At 40.3% G+C, this 22,500-nt stretch overlaps 1 protein-coding gene across 4 annotated transcripts in view; it reads right to left on the reverse strand.

Annotated features, from left to right (window-relative positions):
• POLA1 (DNA polymerase alpha 1, catalytic subunit) overlaps positions 1 to 22,500 on the reverse strand; it is a 321,724-nt gene that overhangs the window by 71,889 nt on the left and 227,335 nt on the right. Inside the window, exon 37 of one of the 4 annotated variants that reach the window (XM_036270526.1) lies at positions 22,268 to 22,310. The exons of the other annotated variants lie outside the window; for them this stretch is intronic. Within the exon in view, the coding sequence (XP_036126419.1) occupies positions 22,307 to 22,310 (4 nt within the window). The 3' untranslated portion in view covers positions 22,268 to 22,306. Of the gene's footprint in view, positions 1 to 22,267; positions 22,311 to 22,500 lie in introns of those variants that run through there. 4 annotated transcript variants of the gene reach the window in all.

Below are 22,500 nucleotides of genomic sequence, written 5' to 3' on the forward strand. Positions count from 1 at the left end.
GTTTGTTTTTTAAAATATTTTTTCTTTATCGATTTTAGAGAGGGAGAGAGGGGAGAGAGGGGAGAGAGGGGGGAGGGGGAGGGGGAGAGAGAGAGAGAGAAACATCAACTGGCCGCCTCCTGCATGCCCTCACTGGGGATCGAGCCCACAACCTGAGCATGTGCCTTGTCCAAGAATCGAACTGGCAACCTCTTGGTGCATGGGTTGATGCTCAACCAGTGAGCCACACCGGCCAGGCAGGAGTTTGTTTATTCCCATTGCCATTGACTATTCCACCAGATGAATACATCACAATCTACCCATTCTACGGATGATGGATGTTTAGATCATTTCCAGTTTGGGGGCTATTGAGAATGGTGCTACTGTGAATATCCTTGTACATGTCCTTGAAGCACATATGTGTACATTTCTGTTGATTTCAATACCTAGGAGTGAGCCAATGCTCAGCTTTAGTAGGAGCTGCCAACTATTCCCATGTGGCTGCAGCACTGACTTCCATTGAACTTTCTTTTGAACTACTTTGGCAATACACAGACCTTTAGCTTTCTAAGATTTTTGTGTGGCAATGTAACCAGCCCCCATTCCCCATCCCGATTTTGTAGGGACAGAGCAAAAGTTAGCTGAAACTACCTCTTTATCAACTTGAAAATAAATATAACTTGCCCCTGAGTGAAATTCCTTAAGAAATGAAGAGTTGGGCTCATGTCCCTAGAGATTATCCATAGCCAAATCTTAAACTCCAATTATATTCCTCGTACAATCTAGAACATGCAATTCCTGCGTTAACTCATCAACTGGTATATATTCATAGAAATCAAGTTTATTTGGTTTAAGCCTAAACAATATCAAACCAGGAAGGAAAGTGGGCTGCCCCCAAAGTACTTTTTGAGCATTAAACATCATTCTTCCACTACGGGCACAAATAAACCCACACCAACGTAATTTTAAAATACAATGACAGTGTATTAAACCCCATTACTTTGCAAAAAAAGGTGAGGCTAGAATTGATTCTAGGCATCACAGCATGAAGCAGAGTCGGAACTCGATACCCTCTAGCCCTGACAAAGACCATGAGGTACACGTCTAGAAATGGAAAGCTGCCTTTGAGGAAAAATCCCTCCTAGCATCCTTACCATCTACTGGATCGAGTTTCCACCCCTGAAGGCCCACTCTGGAGCTCTCCATATGCCCCTCAACCACCAGCCTGGCCACATACCCACCCCGCTCTTGAGAGCTTGTTTGGAGGTCCTAGCAGGGGAGCACAGCTACTCATATGCCCTTGACCGAAGACCGGTCCTCTCCTCTGGAGGGAAGGTCGTCCTCTTTGACCAAGTGCGCAGTTTTGTGAGAGACACACATGGATCGGTGAGGGAGGAGGGGGACACCCACCTAACCAGCCAGATCAGCAGAATTAACTCTGGCGATCAGTGGGGTGACAGATGTCGCAGCCAGATCGCCCTCACATCCCCCACCCCCCTCTTTACCAGCCTCTGCTCAGGCAGGCAGGCCATGTGCTCTTACCGTCGTCATCTGCGCCCTGGCCCTAGTAATTCTGCTCCTCCTTTGAGGCTCATCCCTTCAGCCTTGCCTCAAGATTGACTTGATTTTTACCTCCCTCCTCAGACCTCACAGTCATCAGTATCTGGGAAGCCTGCTGTGCCTCCATGCTTCTGTTTGCTCACTTTGCATCTGACGGACCCAGTCACCCCTCCTCTGGGTCCCCATGGTTCACCACATCCCTCCGGCCCAGATCACCCTCGCATCTCCCTGGACGTGAGCTTCTGAGGGCAGAGACCATGTGGATTCCCCTTTGCACTGCTGGTACCTAGGCCAGAGTCAGTCGTCCAGCTGGCGCTCAGTCAATGTTTGTGGAAGGGAGGGATTCACAGTACCTGTCTCCTACCTCTCACTGAGCCTCAACATACTGCCTAGAGACGCAACACTAGTCCCTTGAAATGATTTCTAATATTTCCTGTGTGCATCTCACTCTGGTAGGCTGGCTTTGGGGTGAGACCGAATCTGGCTTGAAAGTTAGTTCTACCACTTAAAGGTTTGGGTGACTTTGGACACATTGCTTAACCTACACACATCTCCTTTCCTTCCTCGGGAAAATGAGGCTAATAAACCTCTCGGGGATGTTGTAAATATAACAAGATACCATATGGAAAGCACCCAGCACCATGGCTGGCACCCAGTAATAGTGGATACATGACAGAACCCAACTAGACTGCAAGCTCTTGGAGGGGTGGATTTACACATAGTCGGAAAACCCAATGCGATGTCTGTGACAGGTGTTCCAGAAAGTCTCATCTAAGGACTATGTTTAAACTCGTGAACATGAATGTCCTTTTAATGAATGCATTAAAAACTGCTATTTCTAGTGTTTCAATAAAGATATGCCTTTAGCATTCCAGTGCCCCTCAATTTCCATACACCTTTAGGTCTCATATAAATTATTAGTCTTGATTATGAAAAGGCTGAGATAAGCTTCCTTGTGTTCCCTGCCACTCAATTAAATTAGTTTTCTACCCATTTTATTTAAATATCTATATTAACTTAGCTATTTTGCAAATATGGAACAACAGTGGGTGAAAAAATGACTGGTTTGCCAACTGTACTTCTTTGCAAAGGAAATCATTTCCATAGGCTACAGAAATAACTTATTTGGATTACTTCAATTAGTTCTAATACAAAATATTGCCACCACTTCATTAATCAGCCGCTCGTGAGGGTTACTTTTCCAAGAAGTCTTTTTGGTAATTTGATTGGGAAGAATGGTAGTGCACATTATCATCCGATTCAGTATGTCCATCAAGTAGACAATTTACAGCGGGTTCTTGATAACGATGGGCTTAAAAAAAACACACACAGCAATTTCTTCATTTCAGAATCCCAGTCCTATTTTTTTTTGTGTGTAAAGATGAAGTTATTTTCAAAGTCTTTGGCAACACACGTTGCTGAATAAGCATTAGGAGATATTTCAGTGCGTTAAGAGGCATTTCACTTTCCCTCTCCCCACACACAACCCTCCCCCACGAATGATGCAGTAATTAAAACCTAATTATTATCTTCATTTTAAACAAAACCTAAAGTGAATACCAATTAATAACAACATACTAATGAGCATCTGCTGTGATGAAATTGAATATGAATGTGCTGCAAATTTCGGGTAATTTATTTTTTTTAGGGGAAGTGCCACTGGTCGCATTCTGCACATGGCAATTTCCATCCTAGGAGACGGCTGCTTTAACACTACAGATGTGGAAATATCCAAATACTGGCCACGAGGGCTTCCACGGGACAGAGGACAATTCTAGGACTCTACCTTGAATTTACTACCCTCCCTTTAAAAGTAGCCTTCCTTTTTTTAAAAATGTTGTATTTTTCGGTTGACCCCATGCCAAAAAACAAAAACGCAAAAAGATCTGAATTTGTCCCGTCCTATATATAAGCATGTAGTAACACCATGAAAAATTTAAACACAAATTTCAAGCCAGAAGAAACAATTGTATCAAAATAACGGTTTACACCTTGGATTCCATTGGAATATTGAGATGGCCTAGAAATATTTATTTATGTTTAAGTAGGAGAAACTCTTGAAATCTGGAAGTACCGAGGTAGTCAACTGTGTTCAGATTCATCAATGTCATTAATACTACCATATCAAGAAGCAAAATGTGGAGATAATGAAGTTCTATAGTTTACACTTTCAACAACCTCCACATCTATGGTATTGATGAGTCGAGTTACATTGGTATTTTTCAAATGGGTTTCATTAGTGCACCTAGAAGGCTTCTCCAAATGTTTGATTCTGATTTCACTGATTAAAGTACATATCCACTGTAAAAAATTCAAAACAGGTACATTCGCATGTACGCATACCAAATTTTAAGACATTTAAGACCACAACATACTGACTGGTGTTCTCACTGAGAAATGAAAAATGTTATAAAGTTAAAATAGACCTCTATATTGATAAAAAATATCATTTATCTGTTTTATAGATGGAGGCTCTGCATGAAATCTTATTTGGAAAAAAGGGTTTCCTGGATTAGGTCATTTCTTGGGTTTCTTTCTAGATCTAAACTAAACTGAAAACTACAACTTGATTTTGTTTTCTTATTTACAAAAGGAGCCACTGGTCCTTCGTCCCTGGCAATTAATCCCAAATATCTCTGACTTGTTAAAATAAAAATGCTCTACCACTTCCCACCTACTCTTACCCACAAAAAATAGGCAAAGCTGACATCTAGAATATTGGGTCAGTTTTCTAATATCTTAATAACTAGTCCTCCTAAGGCAGCAGTTATCAATCTGTGGATCGCGACCCCTTTGGGGGTCGAACGACCCTTTCACAGGGGTCGCCTAAGACCATTGGAAAACATATATTTCCGATGGTCTTAGGAACCGAGACACCGCTCCTCTATCCGTCTCCGGGCGGGTCCGCCCACATGCAGGTACGCCCACAGACAACATGAGGAGCTGTATTAAAGGGTCGCTGTATTAAAGGGTCGCGGCATTAGGAAGGTTGAGAACCACTGCCCTAAGGGTTTATGATAAACAATATTAACAGTTACTAAAATAAATGTATCTAGCTACTTATAAATAAGTTGATGTTACATTTAGGATGAATGCTACTCTCCATAACTTTTTAATGGCATGTTTACCTTCCGTTTTCTAACAGAATTATTTCTATGCTTTAGAGGCTACACAGAGTTCTTTGATAATCATACTCATATTTTATTCGTGTCCCTTGCACTTGTATGGTATGTTAAACTTTCCAAAGCATTCAATCCTCACCACAGCTCTGTGAGGTAGGGAGGGAAACTAGGATTATTATCCTTATTTTACAGCGCTCATCAAGGTGAAGTCATCTGTTCGTGATCCCCGATCTGGTCAGTGAACGGGGTAGTTGTGGTCAGTTTGAAAACCTTTTAGAAAAACTGGTGGAGTCAAAATTAGAATGACAGTTCATAGCTAGAATCAAGAAGGCTATAGATTTTTATTGCCAAATGACATTGCACATCTTGGCATAAAATGCTAGTGTACAATTAATTGAGCTAAAAATGTTAAAGTCCATATATTCATGCTATTTTAAAATGACAGGGATTTCTTGAATGTTATATATGTGTTAAATCACACTATGCTAGAAAGGCATACTGAAGTTTAGCATGAGGTATTCATATCCATTTGACACTTTCTAGTTTTCAGATCAATCTCCCTTGCATTATGCTTTGTCCCATTTGATCTTCAACAACTGAACTAGCTATTCTGATTATCCTCATTTTACAGATAAGAAAGCTGAGACTCAAAGAGGTTATGGGACTTGCCCTAGGTCATGCAGCTAGTAAGTGGCAGAGCCAAGACTTGATCCCAGGTTTTCAGTGTCCAAGCCCCTTGATCTCTTTAATATGCCACTTTTCATTCATGCACTCTCAACTATGTCATTCTCTGTGTTAATCGGTTCTTTTGTGGCTAGTTTTCAACCTGAAATACTTGCTTAGTGTACCAGAGAGAAGCAGTCCATTCATAGCACCTGGTACCTCACTCATGCAGTTAGGCTATGGTAATGCCACATTTAGGACACAGCCCACCATAAGTCCAAGTGGTTGGAGCACAGAACCAAAGCAAAGGGCACTGGGCTGGGGGCCAGAGGTGGAGGCTGCAAGGAGAAATTAAGCCAAATAAAATGCTTCCCAATATATATCACTGTTGCACTGGGGATCCAATGTTTGTGTCAATTTAACTTTATAATTTTTGTTTACCTTCATTATAAGATACACCGTTCAGAAATTGTGCCTTTGATTGGAAAGATGTCAAATCTGAGTTCTTAGAAGTGAATTTTATGATCTACACAGACCTCCATGTACTCAAAAATTTTCATCTGAACTTAGAAATTCCTATCACAACATAAAGAAGCTTTCCTTTTATGCTTTACAAATGAAAAAACAGGCTCAGAGGCCAAGTAGCCTTTCTTATTTGCAAAGAGGGTGAAAACTCACTCAAGGCGCAGTTATGAGGATTGAAACACTTAGTATTAGTACTTGCATAGCCAGGATTGAAACACTTAGTATTAGTACTTGCATAGCCAGTGCTAAGTAATTACTGGTGTTGTAACTCTTTATTAGCTATGAACACTTGCCTTTGAAGGTTTCCTGAAATAAACCAAACAGGCACTTGCAAGAACTTTATTGTTTCTTTTTTCTTTTTAAATTTTGGTGAACTTCATTCAAAAGCCAAAGCCAAACAGTATGTTTTTTTTTTTTTTTAATCCTCACTGGAGGATATTTTTTCCATTGATTTTCAGAGAGAGAGAGAGAATGACAGGGCTTTCTTGAATGCTATATATGTGTTAAATCACACTATGTTAAAGGAGAGGTATAATGAAGTTTAGCATGAGGTATTAATATCCATTTGACACTTTCTAGTTTTCGGATCAATCTCCCTTGCATTATGTTTTGTCCCATTTGATCTTCAACAAATGAACTAGCTATTCTGATTATCCCTAGTTGGGGGCATGCAGGAGGCAGCAATTGATGTTCTCTCTCTCTCCCTCTCCCTTCCTCTGTCTCTAAAATCAATAAAAATAAAATAAAATAAAAATGATGCTGAGAAGTATTCAAGAAATGGTGTTTTTTGTTTTTGCTTCTGTGTTTCTGCTGGGAGAGGCCTTTACTGGCTGTTCTTAGTCTTTCTTTTTGGTATAATGTCTGACATTAACGAAAAAAGGTAAATACATGAAAATTGATTTACTGTGGTTTCTGGTGTCAGACAGACTCTGCTTCCAATCCTGGTTCTGACATGTACTGTAGGCAGAGTCTTTGGATGAGTCACTTAACCTCTACAAGCCTCAGTTTCCCCATCTGTGAAACAGCCATGGGAGTATTGTGAGGATTAAATAGGATAATCCATATAGTGTTTGGCACAAGGGCACTGCCTGGCACACGGTCTGCAATCCATTCACTTGAGCTATGTAAGTGTAATGCTCTGTAATACCCTTGCCTCGATTCTAAGACACTTATCGTTGCACTTCAATGTTTCTGAAACAAAGATTTGGCTAAACTGCTGTCCTTGCTAATGATTTTCTTTTTCCCTGAAAAGCTGTTGCTAAATCAGTGGTGTGTTTTCTAATCGATGGTGTGATGGAACAGAAATACAGTGGGCATAAGCAGACCTAACATTTACACCTTTTCCTCGTCTTCTTATTTCATTAGTTCGTGTTCTTATTCAATTCTACTGGTCAGACTACGTTTGACAGTTATTCTGTCCTAGCCAACTCAGTCGATTAAATAAATCCATATATCTTACTTCTAACATGGACACTAGGCTCTAAGGCCACAGACATCCTATTCTTACTAGTCACTATCATAATATGAGATAAGAAAAAGGAATCCAGTGGTTTGGACTCTCTATAGGAAATTTCAGGTAGTGGAAATTAACATAATTTAGTTCCTGAAACCCATTATACAGCCAAAGACTCATGGTAGATGTCCCATAATGATTTTTTAAAATTTAATTAATTAATTTATTTTTGTTACAGATGTTTCTCCTTTTTCCCCCACCGATATCCCTTCCCTCCCCCTCCCCGCCCTGTCCCCAGCTTTGTTGTCCATGTCCATTGCTCATGTATACATGCATATAAGTTCTGTTAATTTTTTTCTTTCTTTCTTTTTTTTTTTGAGAGAGAAAGGGAGAGGGAGAAAGAGACAAAAACATCGATGAGAGAGAACATCGACTGGCCACTTCCTGCATGTCCCCCTGGGGATTTGGCCCACAACCTGGGCATGTGCCCTGACAAGGTATTGAACTGGCAACCCCTTGGTGCATGGATCAACGTTCAACCACTGAGCCACACCGGCCGGGCTCCCATAATATTTTATATAAGAAGCCATTCAGTAACAAGTCATTGTAGGAATATCTTTCAAATGTCAGCAAGTTCATTTTGATAAACAATGAAAAAATAGGAACAAAGGAAGTGTATTAATGTGCATGCACATGTAATTCACAAATTCATTGTCTAAATTCTTCCAACTTGCTAAAATGATACTAGCACTACAAAAACAGAGCCAACAAAGACCGGTCTGGCTGCTCCCTGCCCTTTCTTTTCAAAATGTATTAGAAATTACAGTATTAGACACTTGTTTAATTAGAAACTAGGCTTGCTTGTATTCAAGACCTGATCTTTCCTACTGAAAGCTCACCTAGGCCACCTTCTACATTCAATAGGAAACAAACCATTATATAAAAAACGTGTAAAAACAAACAAAACGCAAACTGACTAACTTTCCTTGGAATAAAAGCAATGAGTGTGTTCCTGGTCAACTACTTTCACCTAAAAGGAAACGGTAATTTCCTGTAACTCTTTTTTAGAAAGCTTTGAGACTTAAGAAATTACATTGGAAAAATCCAAAAAACACAAGCAATGCACCTGCCCAGGCGCTACACATCTAGGTCTCCAGGCATGAGAAGCCCTTTGATAATATATCCCACTAACATTCTCTACCCACCCCCCTTTTAATTAACGTAGAGTTGACATATTAGTTTCAGGTGTACAACAATGATTCAATATTTATATACCTTACAACGTGATCACCGTGATTAAGTCTAGTAACCTGTCTCTGGTACACAGTTATTATATTACTAACTATATTCCCCATTCTTTACGTTCTATCTCTGTGACTTATTTATAACTGGCAGTTTGTACTTCTTAATCTCCTTCACCTCTTTCACCCATCTCCCCAACTCTCTCTCCTCTGGCGACCATCAGTCTGTTCTTTGTATCTATGAGTCTATTTTGTTTATTTGTTTTGTTTTTTAGGTTCCACATATAAGAGACATCAAGCGGTATTTGTCTTCCTCTGTCCGACTTATTTCACTGAGCATGATACCCCTCTAGGGTCCATCCATGTAGAAACAAATGGCAAGATTTCATTCTTTCTTTTTTTTTTTTTAATTTTTTTTATTATTGATTAATTTTTATTACAGATGATTCTCCTTTTTTCCCCCACTGATTCCCCCCTCCCCCTCCCCTTCCTGCCCCTTCCCCAGATTGTTGTCCATGTCCACTGTTCATGCACACATGCGTATAAGTTCTGTGGTTCATCCCTCCCCCACCTCCCCACTCCTTAGGGGATTGTCAGTCTGTACCCCGCTTCCGCGTCTCTGGGACTACCCCATTCCTCAAACTGTTATGTTCATTATATTCCACAAATAAGTGAGATCATATGAAATTTGTCTTTCTCTGTTTGGCTTGTTTCACTTAGGATGATACTTTCCAGGTCCCTCCATGTCGTCTCAAAGGATAAGAGATCTTTCTTTCTTACCGCTGCGTAGTACTCCATTGTGTATATGTACCACAGCTTTTTGATCCATTCGTCTACTGATGGGCACTTGGGCTGTTTCCAGATCTTAGCGATTGTAAATAGTGCTGCTACAAAGATGGGGGTACATATATTCTTTCTTATTGGTGTTTTATGCTTCTTAGGGTATATTCCTAGAAGTGGGATCACTGGGTCAAATGGAAGATCAATTTTTAATTTTTTGAGGTGACACCATATTGTTTTCCATAGTGGCTGCACCAGTCTGAATTCCCACCAGCAGTGTACTAGAGTCCCCTTTTCACCACACCCTCGCCAACACTTGTTGTTTGATGATTTGTTGATGGCGGCCAAGATTTCATTCTTTCTTATGGCTGAGTAGTGTTTCACTGTTTATACATACCACATCTTCCTTATCCATTCATCTATGGATGATGGACCCTTGCTTCCATGTCTTGTCTATTGTAAATAACGCTACGAGAAACACAGGGACACATATTTCTGTTCAAATAAGTGTTTTCGGTTTCTTCAGATAAATGTCCAGAAGTGGAATTCCCGGGTTATATGACAGTTCTCTTTTTAACTTTTTTTCTCTCTCCCCTTTTAAAAATTGTCCTCAGGCTCCTGGGATAGGCTTCATTCCAGCCTCAACAGATTGAGATCCTACTTTACTGTTTGCTTTTCCGTCTTATCTTTCATGCTCTATCATACGTTATCTGGCGTTTGAACAGAAAGTTCAAGGATCAACAAGGAAACATTCCTTAGTTCCCAAGCCTACATTATGCCTGCATCTTGCTTGATTCCTTGGCAGGTTGCATTGACATGAAAAAGTGTCTTTTGTTTCTTCGGCATTCCTCCCGGCTCTAATTGTTCTGTAATTCTCAATGATTACAACAGAAGTGTCTCAGTTTAAGCTCTAGCAGGTCTGTTTCTCTCAAATCATTTGTCGCTGCCCCTCACCCCCATCTCACTGAGTCACCAGCGCCTGTGATATCCACACTGTGGTGCTCAATGATTCAGATGCAGATAATCCCATACCCTTATTCTTCCTCTTTCCTGACTTAGACTCCATTTCTCAGCAGTTTTGCAACCAGCAAAATGAAAAAAAAGTAATATACCTTGCTGAAGTATGGTACTGGTATATAGTAGGTATACAATAAACATTGTTCCAATATTGAGTAAATAAACCATGAAATCAGTCAAATGTGTCTGTTAGCAACACTCAAAGTTTAGACTGAAGGAAAATAGAGATGATTGGTTAAAAATTCAAACTCTTGTTATCTGTGAATTTCATCTGACCAGGTGGAATGGTTTTCAAACATTTTCTTAGTAATGAAAACTATTTTCTTTTTTATTAAATTTTTTGGGGTGACATTGGTTAAGAGGATCGTATAGGTTTCCAGTGTACATTTCTATGATACAAGATCTGTATATTGTACTGTGCCCACCACCCAAAGTCAAACCATCTTCCATCACAATATATTAGGCCCCTCTACCCACATTAAAACTTACTTTCATAGATAACTTTAATAGAGCCACCTTATAAATAAAATAGATAAAAGTGTAAATACTCAAGGGATGTCTTTGGGTAAGGTCTGGGGTCTCACCCAGAGAATGTAGCATTGAACACTTTGTTGTTGTTGTTGTTAATCCTTACGCAAGGGTCTTTTTTCCGTTGATTTTTAGATAGAGTGAAAGGGAGAGAGGGAGGGGGAGAGAAACAATGACTTGAGAGAGACACATCGATTGGTTGCCTCTGGCATGCGCCTTGACTGGGAATCGAAAACTCGACCCTTTGGTGCTGGAGCCGGTGCTCTAACCACTGACCCACACTGGCCAGGGCAACGTTGAAGACTTTATTTTAAAATTTTTTCCCTTTATTGATTTTAGAGAGAGAGAAAGTAAGAGGGAGAGAGAGAAACATCAATAAGAGAACATTGACTGACAGCCTCCTGCATGCCCCCCACTGGGGATCGGGCCACAGTCTGGGCATGTGTCCTGACCGAGAATCAAACCAGAGTCTTGGTGCATGGGTCAACACTCAACCACTGAGCTACACCGGCCGGACAACGTTGAACACTTTTTAATGCCAGCACAATCATACAAAGTATATCCAGAATGTAGGAGCTACAGTCCTATGCTTTCCAAATAGGCCAGTTAGTTCTGTGAAGAAATGAAATGGGCAAATTGGTAGGTACATCATAGCTGAAGATGAGGATGTGAATTTGCTAAGCCCAAAATGAAATGGTGTACACTCACAACCATTGTAAAATAAAGTAAAAGGAAAGAAAATATCTTTATTGTTCCCTTTAGGGCTAGCATAGGTGGGCAGAAGCTGTTGGAGGCAGCTTGAGACTTCAGTCATCCATGGCCTGTAGGAGGTCCTACCCACCAATATGACTCCAGGGTAATCTATTTTGCCTTGCTTAGATACACTGTTTAACAGTTGTGAATGTAAAATAACCTTAACCAGTAATTTTAAACCAGGAGAACAAAAGAAACATGATTGAAACTAATTTACATTTTCAATTATTATTACAAAAATTTAGAAACTTGCTTTTTTCATATGTGTAGTCTGTTTGTTTTTAAAATCATCACCTTTAACTGACAGGAGGTAGTATGTTTGAAAAGGGTTCCAGGATGCTGGTTACGGCGAGATAGAGAAAACAAATTAGAACTGAGATTCTCTAAGATGCCACGTTCCCAACAATAAATAAGACAGAAAAATGGTAAGTTTAAGAACATAGATGTTGCTCTGGCTGATTTGGCTCAGCAGCTGGAGCATGGGCCCACGGACCAGAGTCTCGGGTTTGATTTCAGTCAAGGGCACGTGCCTTGGTTGCAGTGCGGTCCCTGGCCCTGGTCAGAGTCATGCGGAAGGCAGCCAGGCGATGTGTCTCTCTCACATTGATGTTTCTCTCTCAATGTTTCTGTTTCTCTCCCTCTCCCTCTCTCCACCCTGCTCTATCTGAAGATAAATGGAAAACTATCCTCAGGTGAGGATTAAAAAAAAAAAAAGAAAGAAAAAGAAAATAGATGTCTACGTATATTGTACACACGAACAACGCAGAGTTCCCTGAACTCTACTGTTGTAAACAAACCAACAATCTCATATTGTTCCCAAATCCAGATTTGCCTATTCAAAACACTGGCATGTTTTTAAGGCTTTACATTCTTATTTAAATGGTTAGAACCTGTATGAGTGGCCTGACAATGATGCCCAAATATATTTCATCTATTTCTTAAGCTAGGCTTCAGAAAGATCTGCCTTTATTTTTACCTTAGCAATGAGAATATTAATGTTTTGTACCCTTAAAAGAGATTTTGGTCATGGTTGGATACTTTCCCCTTGGTGCAGAGTCCTTAGCTGGTGTAGAAAGCTTAGCATGGACTCCAGGTGACACATCTATTTAGGTGTGCCTTGTTTTCAGCTTGGCAGCTTTGGGACTCACCTGATGGTGACCTCAGTGCTGGATATTTAATTCATATAATTTCTTTGTATAAATGCAACTTTTGCTGTCTCTAAATATAACCTTTTATTTGAAGACATTTATCCTTTAAGCAGTTACATCTTATCAACAGGTCACAGAAATTCAATTTTCTTTAATTTTTATTTTTAAAACGATCACAGTAAAATTGACTGGGGAGAGGGGTATAGTTCCATGACTTTTAACACGTTAACATCCATGAGAAACAGTTCCATCACCTCCAAAACTCCCCTGTGCTGCCCCTTTGTATTCACACCATTCTCTAGCCATGATGACCACTGATCTGTTCTTCATCATTACAGTTCTGTCATTTCGAGAATGCCACATAAATGGAATCATACAGTATATAGTCTTTTGAGTCTGGCTTCTTTCACTCAGAATAATGCCTCTGAGATCCATCCAAGTTGCTGGGTGTATCAGTTGTCCATGATATGAAAGTACTATACTTTATCCATTCATCCTTTGAAGTGTGTTTGAGTTGTTTCCAGTTTGGGGCTGTTATGAATTCAGCTGCTTATAAATATGTGTGTACAGCTTTTTGTATGAGCGTAAGTTTCATTTCTCCAGGGCAAATACCTAGAAGGATTTCTAGGTCATATGGTTAAGTGTATACTGACTGACCTTTATAAGGAATTGCCAAACTGTTTTCCAGACTGGCAGCACTATTTTACATTCCCACCAGCAACATATGAAGGTTCCTGTTGTTCCATATCCTCTCCAGCATTTGGTATTGTCAGTATTTTGTATTATAGCCATTCTAATAGGTGTGGAATGCTATCTTGTCATGGTTTCAACGTGCATTTCTCTGATGCTAGTATAGATGAACGAGTTGTCATGTGCTTATTTGTCATCTTTACATTCTCTTTGGTGAAGAATCTGTTCAAGTCTTTTATTTTTAAATTGAATTCCTTGCTATTTTTACTGTTCAGTTTTGAGAGTTCTTTATGTATATTGGATACAGGTCCTTTGCTGGATATATGATTTGTACATCTTTTTTCCAAGTTTGTGACTTGTCATTTATTTTCCTTAGCATTAAGTGTCTTTTGCATAACAATGGTTTTGATTCTGATGAAGTCCAGGTGACTTTTTCTTTTATGGATCTAAAGTTTGCTCTCATTTCTAAGAACTCTTTGCCTAACCCTAGGTCATGAAGAGTTTCTCTTCAAGTTTTACAGTTTACACCTGTGATACATTTTGAGTTAATTTTTGTGTAAGGTAAGTAAGAACTTTAGGTCAAAGCTCATTTTTTCTGCATGTGGATGTCCAATTTTTCCAACATCACTTTTTTTTTCTTTATTGATTTTAGAGAGAGGGAGGGAGAAAGAGAGAGAGAGAAACGTCGATGAGAAGGAACAATGATTGGCCGCCTCCTGCATGCCCTGCACTGGGAATCAGGCCCACAACCTGGGCATGTGCCCTGACCGGGAATCGAACTGGCGGCCTCTTGGTGCATGGGTCAATGCTTAACCACTGAACCACACCAGCCAGGCTCAACATTACTTTTTAAAAGGACTATTCATTCTCTATTAAATTGTTTTTGCATCTTTGTCGAAAATCAAATGGCCACACTTGTGTGAGTCTGTGCTTTCTATTCTCTTCCACTGGTCTGGGTGTCTATCTTTTTGCCAATTCACAGTCTTGATTACTGTAGCTTTATTGTCAGTCTTAAATTTCAGTACCGATTCCTTCAATGTTATTCTTTTTAATTATAAATTCAATTTCTTTAACAGGTTATGGGACTATTCAGGTTATCTATTTCATCTTGGATGAATTTTTATAGTTTGTGATTTTTGAGGAACTGATTCACCACTTCTAAGTTGTCAAATATGTGTAGTTTCCCTTATTATCCTTTTAAAGTCTTTGGAGGTCTAGCATTCTGGATATTACTAATTTCTATCTTTTTTCTTTTTTTTACGTTCATCAGAAATGATAAGCCTCTAGCAAGGCTGGCAAAGGTAAAAAGAGAAATGAAACAATATGTTTTGTATGATTCTTTTAAATTCATTAAGTTTCCTCTTATGACTCAGAATATAGTGTATATTGCTAAATGTTCCATGTGCACTTGACAAGAATGTGGCTCGTGCTATTGTTGGGTGGAGTGTTCTATAAATATCAATTAGATCCAGTTGGTTGTCAGTTCTTCTATATCCTTGCTGATTTTCTGTCCAATATTTCTATCAATTACTGAGAGAGGAGTGTTAAAGTTGCCAAGTATAATTATGGATTGTCTATTTCTCCTTTCAGTTCTGCCAGTTTTTGCTTCAGGTATTTTGAAGCACTGTTGTTAGGTGGATACACATTTTGGATTGTTATCTCTTCTTAGTGAATTAGCTCTTTTATCATTATGTAAAGTTCCTCTTTATCCCTAGTAATTTTCTTTGCTCTGAAGTCTAATTTTCTGCTATTAATATAGTCACTCTAACTTTCTTTTGATTAGTGTTTGCATGGTATACCTTTTGCCATTTTCTACTTTTAACCTATCTATATCATTATATTTGAAGTGAGTTTCTTAAAGACATTTTATAGCTTTATCATTTAAAATATATATTCTGATAATGTAATTGGGGTACAAGATGTGTCGCTTAATGATGGAGAGACACTGAGAAATGCATCATTAGGTGACTTCATGCACTTCCAGAAACCTAGATGGTCTAGCCTACTACACACCTAGGGTACATGGTATAGCCTGATGCTCCTAGAATATAAGCCTGCACACGTTACTCTACTGAATACTGTAGGCAGCTATAACACCATGGTAAGTACTTGTGTATCTAAACATAGAAAAGGTATGGTAAAAATACGGGATGAAAGATAAAGAATGGTAGCCTGTACAGGGCATTTAGCGAATGGAGCTTGCAGGACTGGAGGCTGCTCTGGGGGAGTCAGCGAGTGAGGAGTGGGGAGATGTAAGGCCCAGAGCATTACTGTGCTCGACTGGAGACTTCACACACACTGTCCCACCCACTCTGCTTCTCTCCGACAGGGTCAGAAACGGAACACTGAAGCTGTCAATACTGCTCCATGAACAGGGGTGTGGGCTGGACTGACTGGACATACTGAGGAGAAACTGGCTACAGCAGAGATCGTCATAACAGTGACTGTCAGGAGGGAATGAAAGGTGGCCTGAGAGGTGGCCTGGGGGTCAGCAGGAGGAAGAAAATCCAGATGGAGAGACAAAGGAACACAGGGGACTCTCATGGCCACGTGGTTTTGGCCATTGCATATTGGAGCAGCGGTCAGATTCAGGAAATGCGCGGCATCCATAAAAAGAGGGTGTTTAACGTGGAGAGGATTCAGTATTTGGACTTTGGAAATTTGTTTTTGGTTCCATGGACCCTATCTGGCAAAAAGGGCTCTCTCTGGCATTGAACTGATGGAAGAAATAAAACTTATCTTTGCATCATTACACCTGGAAAATATTTCTAAAGCACAGAGACAGGCTGGCCCCACACTACCACAGAAAGCTTTTACTCAAGTGGCAGTGTGGCACTGAGTACTGGTGACGGTAGCACCTATGGGCCTGTGTCCTGGTACAGGATCTTAGGTGCTCAAGAATTTACAGCCATGTCCTCTGAACACCATCAAGCTAGACCTGGGAGGCTGTAGCGCCCTCTGAATATGTAGATCTGGGGGGACAGGCTCCTCTGTGCGGAAACAGGTCAGTGGCTGGCTGCTTGGGATCTCATGAGCACACTCAAACTGGGGTGCTGTGAGTGACAGGGAATCCATTGCCAAGTCCACAGACAGTGCTCCTGTCAAAGGGGGAAAAAAAATTCCTCCTGAACCACATATCCTCCTATTCCTTACAAGAAATTCAGCTCCATTATAATCCTTTGGGACCACCACTGTATACGTGGGCCCTTGGTGACTGAAACATCATTATGCAACACATGGCTATACACATTTAGACTGTATACATTTGCATTTAATTTAGTTATTGATCTGTTTGGTGGGCCTACCATTTTATTATCTGTTTTCTGTTCGTTCCTTGTTTTTCCTTCCTCTTTCCCATTTTTTGCCCTCTTCTGTTATCTGAACATTTTTAAATTATTTAATTACATTAACTGTGTTTTCGACATGTCTTTGTATACTAGTTCATAGTTAAGAATGACAATTCTTTACTTAGAATATAAGTTGTACCACTTTAAGTGGAATGTAAAAACCCATATAGGTCCCTTTTCCCTCCGCCTTTTACGGTGAAGTTGTCTTATATAGACCTACATACCTGAAAACCTTATCAGACGATCCTATAATTTTTGCTTTCACGTATAAAATATATTTCAAAGAACTCAAGAGGAGAAAAAATAGTCTGTTATATTTACTATTTCTTTTGCTCTTCCTTCATTCTTGATGTTCCAAGCTTCCTTCCAGTATCATTTCCCTTTAACAATTCTTTCAGAGCAGCTCTGCTGGCAATGAATTCTCCCTCATTTGCAAATGTCTTTTACCTCGGAGGCAGGATAGTAAGAAGCCAAGAAAAATTCCTTGGCAATTGAACCGGGGAAACTGAGACAGCTGGTTCAAACTGGTCTCATCCTGCTCTGACTCACCTGCCTCCTTCTCCTTTGCACAACCATTCCCTTAAGCATTAAGCCCTCAGGACAATGAGGTTCTGATCAGCATCAGATGATCTTTGGAACAAAGCCTCCAGTCTGTTGTCCACAGAGACAGAATTTTGGTCCAGTTAGAGATAACACCAAGGCTTCAGTTGTGTTTCAGCTCCAGGCGCAGAAAACAGCAAAATCAGATGAAGTGGCCCCATGGCTGACATCAGGACCAGATGCACTGATCAAGAACCCTAGCACCAACCTATCAGTAGAGACCACAACCCTGACCCTAACTGCTCATTTTGATGAATAAGCATATGAAAGGACAAACCTGAAAAGCTGATGAGTATCTATTGAGATCTTCCCCTGAGATGCCCCCTAAAATTCTTGCCTTTAGAAAACAGACAAAAAACCCTTAAGGCAAAGGATTCCATGCACATGCGTTCTCTCTAGAGCATGCCCCTATCTTCCTTCTTCAGGCATGTATCTTTGCTTTCTTCCTCCTAAGTTCCAAGGGCCCTTCTTTTGCCTCTAACTTGTTTCCTGAGTCCACACAGTCCAGCTGGCTCACATCTTCTGCCTCTGTGACTTTCTCTGTGAAAGGTCAAGGCTGCTTTCCGAGCAGCCCACTCTAACCTTCTCTTTGAGTGTACTTCCATTTTGCGCGCTAAATAAACTTCCTCTTACACTAGAGTTCTTGGCTCTGAATTATTTCTTTGCCAAACCCAAGAACGGAGAGCCCACATCACCCATAACCTTTAAAGATTTTTTTTTTTTGCTAGATATAAAAACTGAGTTAATAATTTTTAGCACTTTAAAAACATTGTTCTAGAGCCCTGGCTGGGTATCTCAGTTGGTTACAATACCTATACACCAAGGTTGTGAGTTCAATCCCCAGTCAGAACACATACAAGAATCAACCAAGTAATGCATACATAAGTGGAACAACAGATCGATATTTCTCTCTCTAAAAATCAATCAATAATTTTAAAAAAGTGTTTCACTCACTTTGGCCTCCAAAAAATGTGTCATCATTTTCCCTTATATCATCTTTCTCTGTCACCTTAAAAATAACTTTTTTGATTACAGTCGCTTTGTGGTATAACCTGATATCTGGTATTGTGATCCCACCTACTTTGTCCTTCTTTTTCAAAACTGCTGTGGCTATTCGGGGACTTTTTGGTTCTATATGAACTTTTGAAGTATTTGTTCTAGTTCTGTGAAATATGTCGTTGGTATTTTGATGGGGACAACCCTCAGAAGAGGGGTGGTGGGGGTGGGAAGAGATAAACCACAGAACTTATATGCATGTATGCATGACCAATGGACATGGACAACTAAGCCTGGGACGGGGTGGGGGGGATGGGGAGGAGGGTGCCAATGGGGTAAAAAAGGAGAAACATCTGTAACAAAAATAAAATTAAAAAAAAAAAATTCACAGTTTTGGTCTTTTGTTTCCAACAGTTTATGAATGGATTTCTTTGGGTTTATCCTGTTTGGGGTTCACGAAGCTTTCTGAGTCTGTAAGTTTATGTCTTTTGCCAAACTTGGGAGGTATTCACATTTCTTCAGATATTTTTTCCTCTCCTTTGGGACTTCAATGACATGAATGTCAGTATTTCTGTTATTGTTCCACAAGGCTCCTGAGGCTCTTCTCCCCAATTCCCCAGTCTTTCTCTCTTCTTTTAAAAAAAAAAAATTATTTGAGAGAGCGGGGGGGGGGGGGGGGGAGAGAGAGATAGGGAGGGAGAGAGAAACATCAATGTGTTGTTCCACTTATGTATGCATTCCTTGGTTGCCTCTTACATGTGCCCTGATTGGGGATTGAACCCGCAACCTTGGTGTATTGGGAACGATGCTCCAACCAACTGAACTTCTCTGATGCTCCATCAGATGTCATCTCAACATTGATGTTGAGATTTTTTTTCCCATGCAAGTTGAGACTGTCCTGGTTCTTGTTATACCAAGTAACTTTGGATTGTATCCTGGATATTATGAATATTATATTATGATTCTAAGGGGTTTGTTTAAATCCTATAAAAACGTTGATATTTTTCTTTGGTACAGTGATTAGGCTCAGATCCTTTCCTTCCAGACTGGGGGATGAGTCAAGGTGGTCATGAACAACTTTATGGGGTTACTTTCCCTGAGGTTTCTGTCTGTGATCTCTCTGGTACCTTCCTGTTACCTGCTGCTGGCTCTTGTTTTCAGTCCCCTAGCTAGAAAGTTGGGTCTTTACTTACTTATTTTTTTGAGAGAGAGTTTTTCCCCTTTCCTTGGAGTTCTGGTTCCTGGTGACTCTCAGTGCAGTTTCTGGTGCCACCATAAGAAAAATGAAACCCTGTGGGATTACCACATTCTCTCTGGGTTTTAGGACTTCTTTCTCTTCTTTTTACTTCTCTAATTCATGTTCACAACTTTAAGATCTGGATCAAAATGTATACCTTCTACGAAGTCTTATCTTACTAACACTATTTTACCCTATCTCTTCAGCACTGATGTATTAATTCTATAATATATTGTTAAAAACTTTTGTTTTGCTTCAAATGTCTGTGCTTAAGTCCTCATATTGAAATCGTATAAGGGGAGAATCCATGGCTTCAGAACCCCTTTAACTTTCCACATCCCAGACAAGCATCCCCGAAATAGACAATATTCAATAAGTTCAATGATCTGTTTGACAGATGTTCTAATCAGTCTTTGTAAAAATAAGATTATCTTTGCATATTATGAGGATGGGAAAGAATGATAAAATAGGGGGAAAGTGGGGTGCTAATCAATCAAGATAAAACAAGGTACAGTTAGTTGGTTGCACTATACTCATTTTGAAAATGAGAATGTATTCCAATACCACTGCTATATTAGGGACCAGTTTGAGCATATGAATTTTTTGTTTGCTTCTGCAGGATTTTGCCTATAAGAAACACTAGGTGAATGCACAAAACTGCACCTAGGTGACAAGTCACATGGGAATATATAAAATGCACAGCCCTCTCAAACAGTGAGCAGCTGCCTCAGTTCACTGAGTGTCTTATGAGCTACACTCACTCACATCTGGTGTTTGTGTCAACTTTCCTTCCAATTTCAGATAACCTCCCTCCCACCACCTCCCTGTGATGCACAAGCTGCAGCCCCTTTGCGGCTCATGTCTGCAAGTAAACTTCAGGTCTTGTTCAAGGTATGGTGCCATCTTTATTGAAGTGTTGATATATTTCTTAATTATTTGAGAGGTGTAAGATTACACCGCTGTTTTTGTCAAGTTCCCATATTCTTGTTTATGTGGCATTGATGAAATTTTTGTCGTCTGTGCCCCTAAACCCTACATTTTTCCCATAAACCATTTGGTTGCTATGTGACTTTGCATAACTTCGCGATTTTTAGAAACATATGTATTACGTTAGAGGAGAACTGAGTATAATGGAGTGGAGGAGAGGGAAGACTAGTGGAAGGTCAAGGTATAAGGATATAAACAAGAAACAAGATATGGAGCACACACCCAATACTTTAATTTCAAGATCTGTCCAAGAATATTTTCTTCCATCCAGAACCATCCAAAAAAGAAGAGCATAGCTTGACACCACTAAACTGGGGCCTGGTAGCTAATCCAATTGTAGATTAGTCAACTTCAAGTTAATGGTTCAAAGTAGAAGTGACACAGCTTGCTAAGACTGGTCTCCCTAACATCAGATCCTCCCCTAAATAGGGAAGCCTAGGAGAAGGCACCAAATCCTCTCACTTCTAAGTGAGAAGAAACCCACAAAAATGTCTGGTTTCCCCATCTCCACCTGTTTTTATCCCACTGATCTTTCTAGTCCTAGCTCACATCTCACCCTTGCTAAGCAATCATCTCCCATCTTTTCCTCCTCTAACCACTTACATCTATTTATACTAAAAATTAACAAGGAGATCTGGCTGGTGTGGCTCAGTGGTTGAGCGTCGACCCACGCACCAAGAGGTTGCTGGTTCGATTCCCAGTCAGGACACATGCCCAGGTTGTGGGCCCGGATCCCCAGTGGGGGGCATGCAGGAGGCGGCCAATCGTTCTCTCTCATCGATGTTTCTATCTCCTTCTCCCTTCCTCTCTAAAATCAATAAAGGAAAAAAAATTTAAATTAATAAGGCATACCTCATTTTATTGTGCTTCCCAGATGTTGCTTTTTTATTTTACAAATTGAGAGCAAGACCCTCTACCAGAAAAAGATTACGACTCACTTCCTTGTGATCCTCGCTTTATGTCAGTGGGCTGGAACCAGACCCACGATATCTCTGAGGCAGGCCTGTATAGCAGTTATTTATTTTCGGCCATCCCTTCGACACACCTGCATATGGACGCACACCCATCTGAGACAGTGGCTCACTCCAGTTGTAACTCTCATGACTTTTAGGGATCTCTGTGTGTGTGTAGAGTATGTGAGTGTGGATGGGTGTCTCTGGTCCAGAAATTTACCTTGTCAGCTAGACTGTGAGCTTTAAGTCCAGCACATGTCATTTTGCCCCAAAAGCCTATTCAAAGCAAAGACAGTTCTATGCTATGTGGGGTCCAAAAGACCTTTGTGTCTTTTGTATGGCAAGCAGTCGACCATTAAATTTATGCTTAGAAAGAACCAGTGATTTGGGTCAGGAGTCTATTCATTTATTTGCCTTGAAAATGAGTTATTTTTTGGGCGAGTAATTAAAATGTATTAGAATTCAATTAAGAATCAATAGACCATGGGAAGGAATCTGTCCGCCATTCACTCTATATAATAACATGGTGGTGGTAAGGGGAGATCTAAGTAACAAATCCTATCAGTTTTTACTTTAAAATGAACCCAGAGCCCAACCACTTCTCACAAGGTCCCTGCTATCCTTTCGGTCCAGCTGCCATCATCTTTTGCCTGGATCACAGCCATCAAAGCAGCCCACTTAAAGTCAGATCGTGACACTCCTCTGTTCAGAAGTCCCCAGTAGTTCCTCATCTGCCCGGGAACAGAAGTCAAAGTCATTTCAATGGTCTATATGCCCACCCTGGTCTGCCTCCTTTCCCTGCCCCAATCTCTCTCACTTCACCTCTTACCTACTCTCGCAACTGTCCACTCATCCTTTGCCAGACGAGCCTCCTGGCTATTCCTGAAATATGCCAAGCATCCTCCTATCTCAGGCTCTTTA

The sequence above is a fragment of the Molossus molossus genome, unplaced genomic scaffold, assembly GCF_014108415.1.
Source record: "Molossus molossus isolate mMolMol1 unplaced genomic scaffold, mMolMol1.p scaffold_m16_p_2, whole genome shotgun sequence".
Taxonomy (NCBI): Eukaryota; Metazoa; Chordata; class Mammalia; order Chiroptera; family Molossidae; genus Molossus; species Molossus molossus.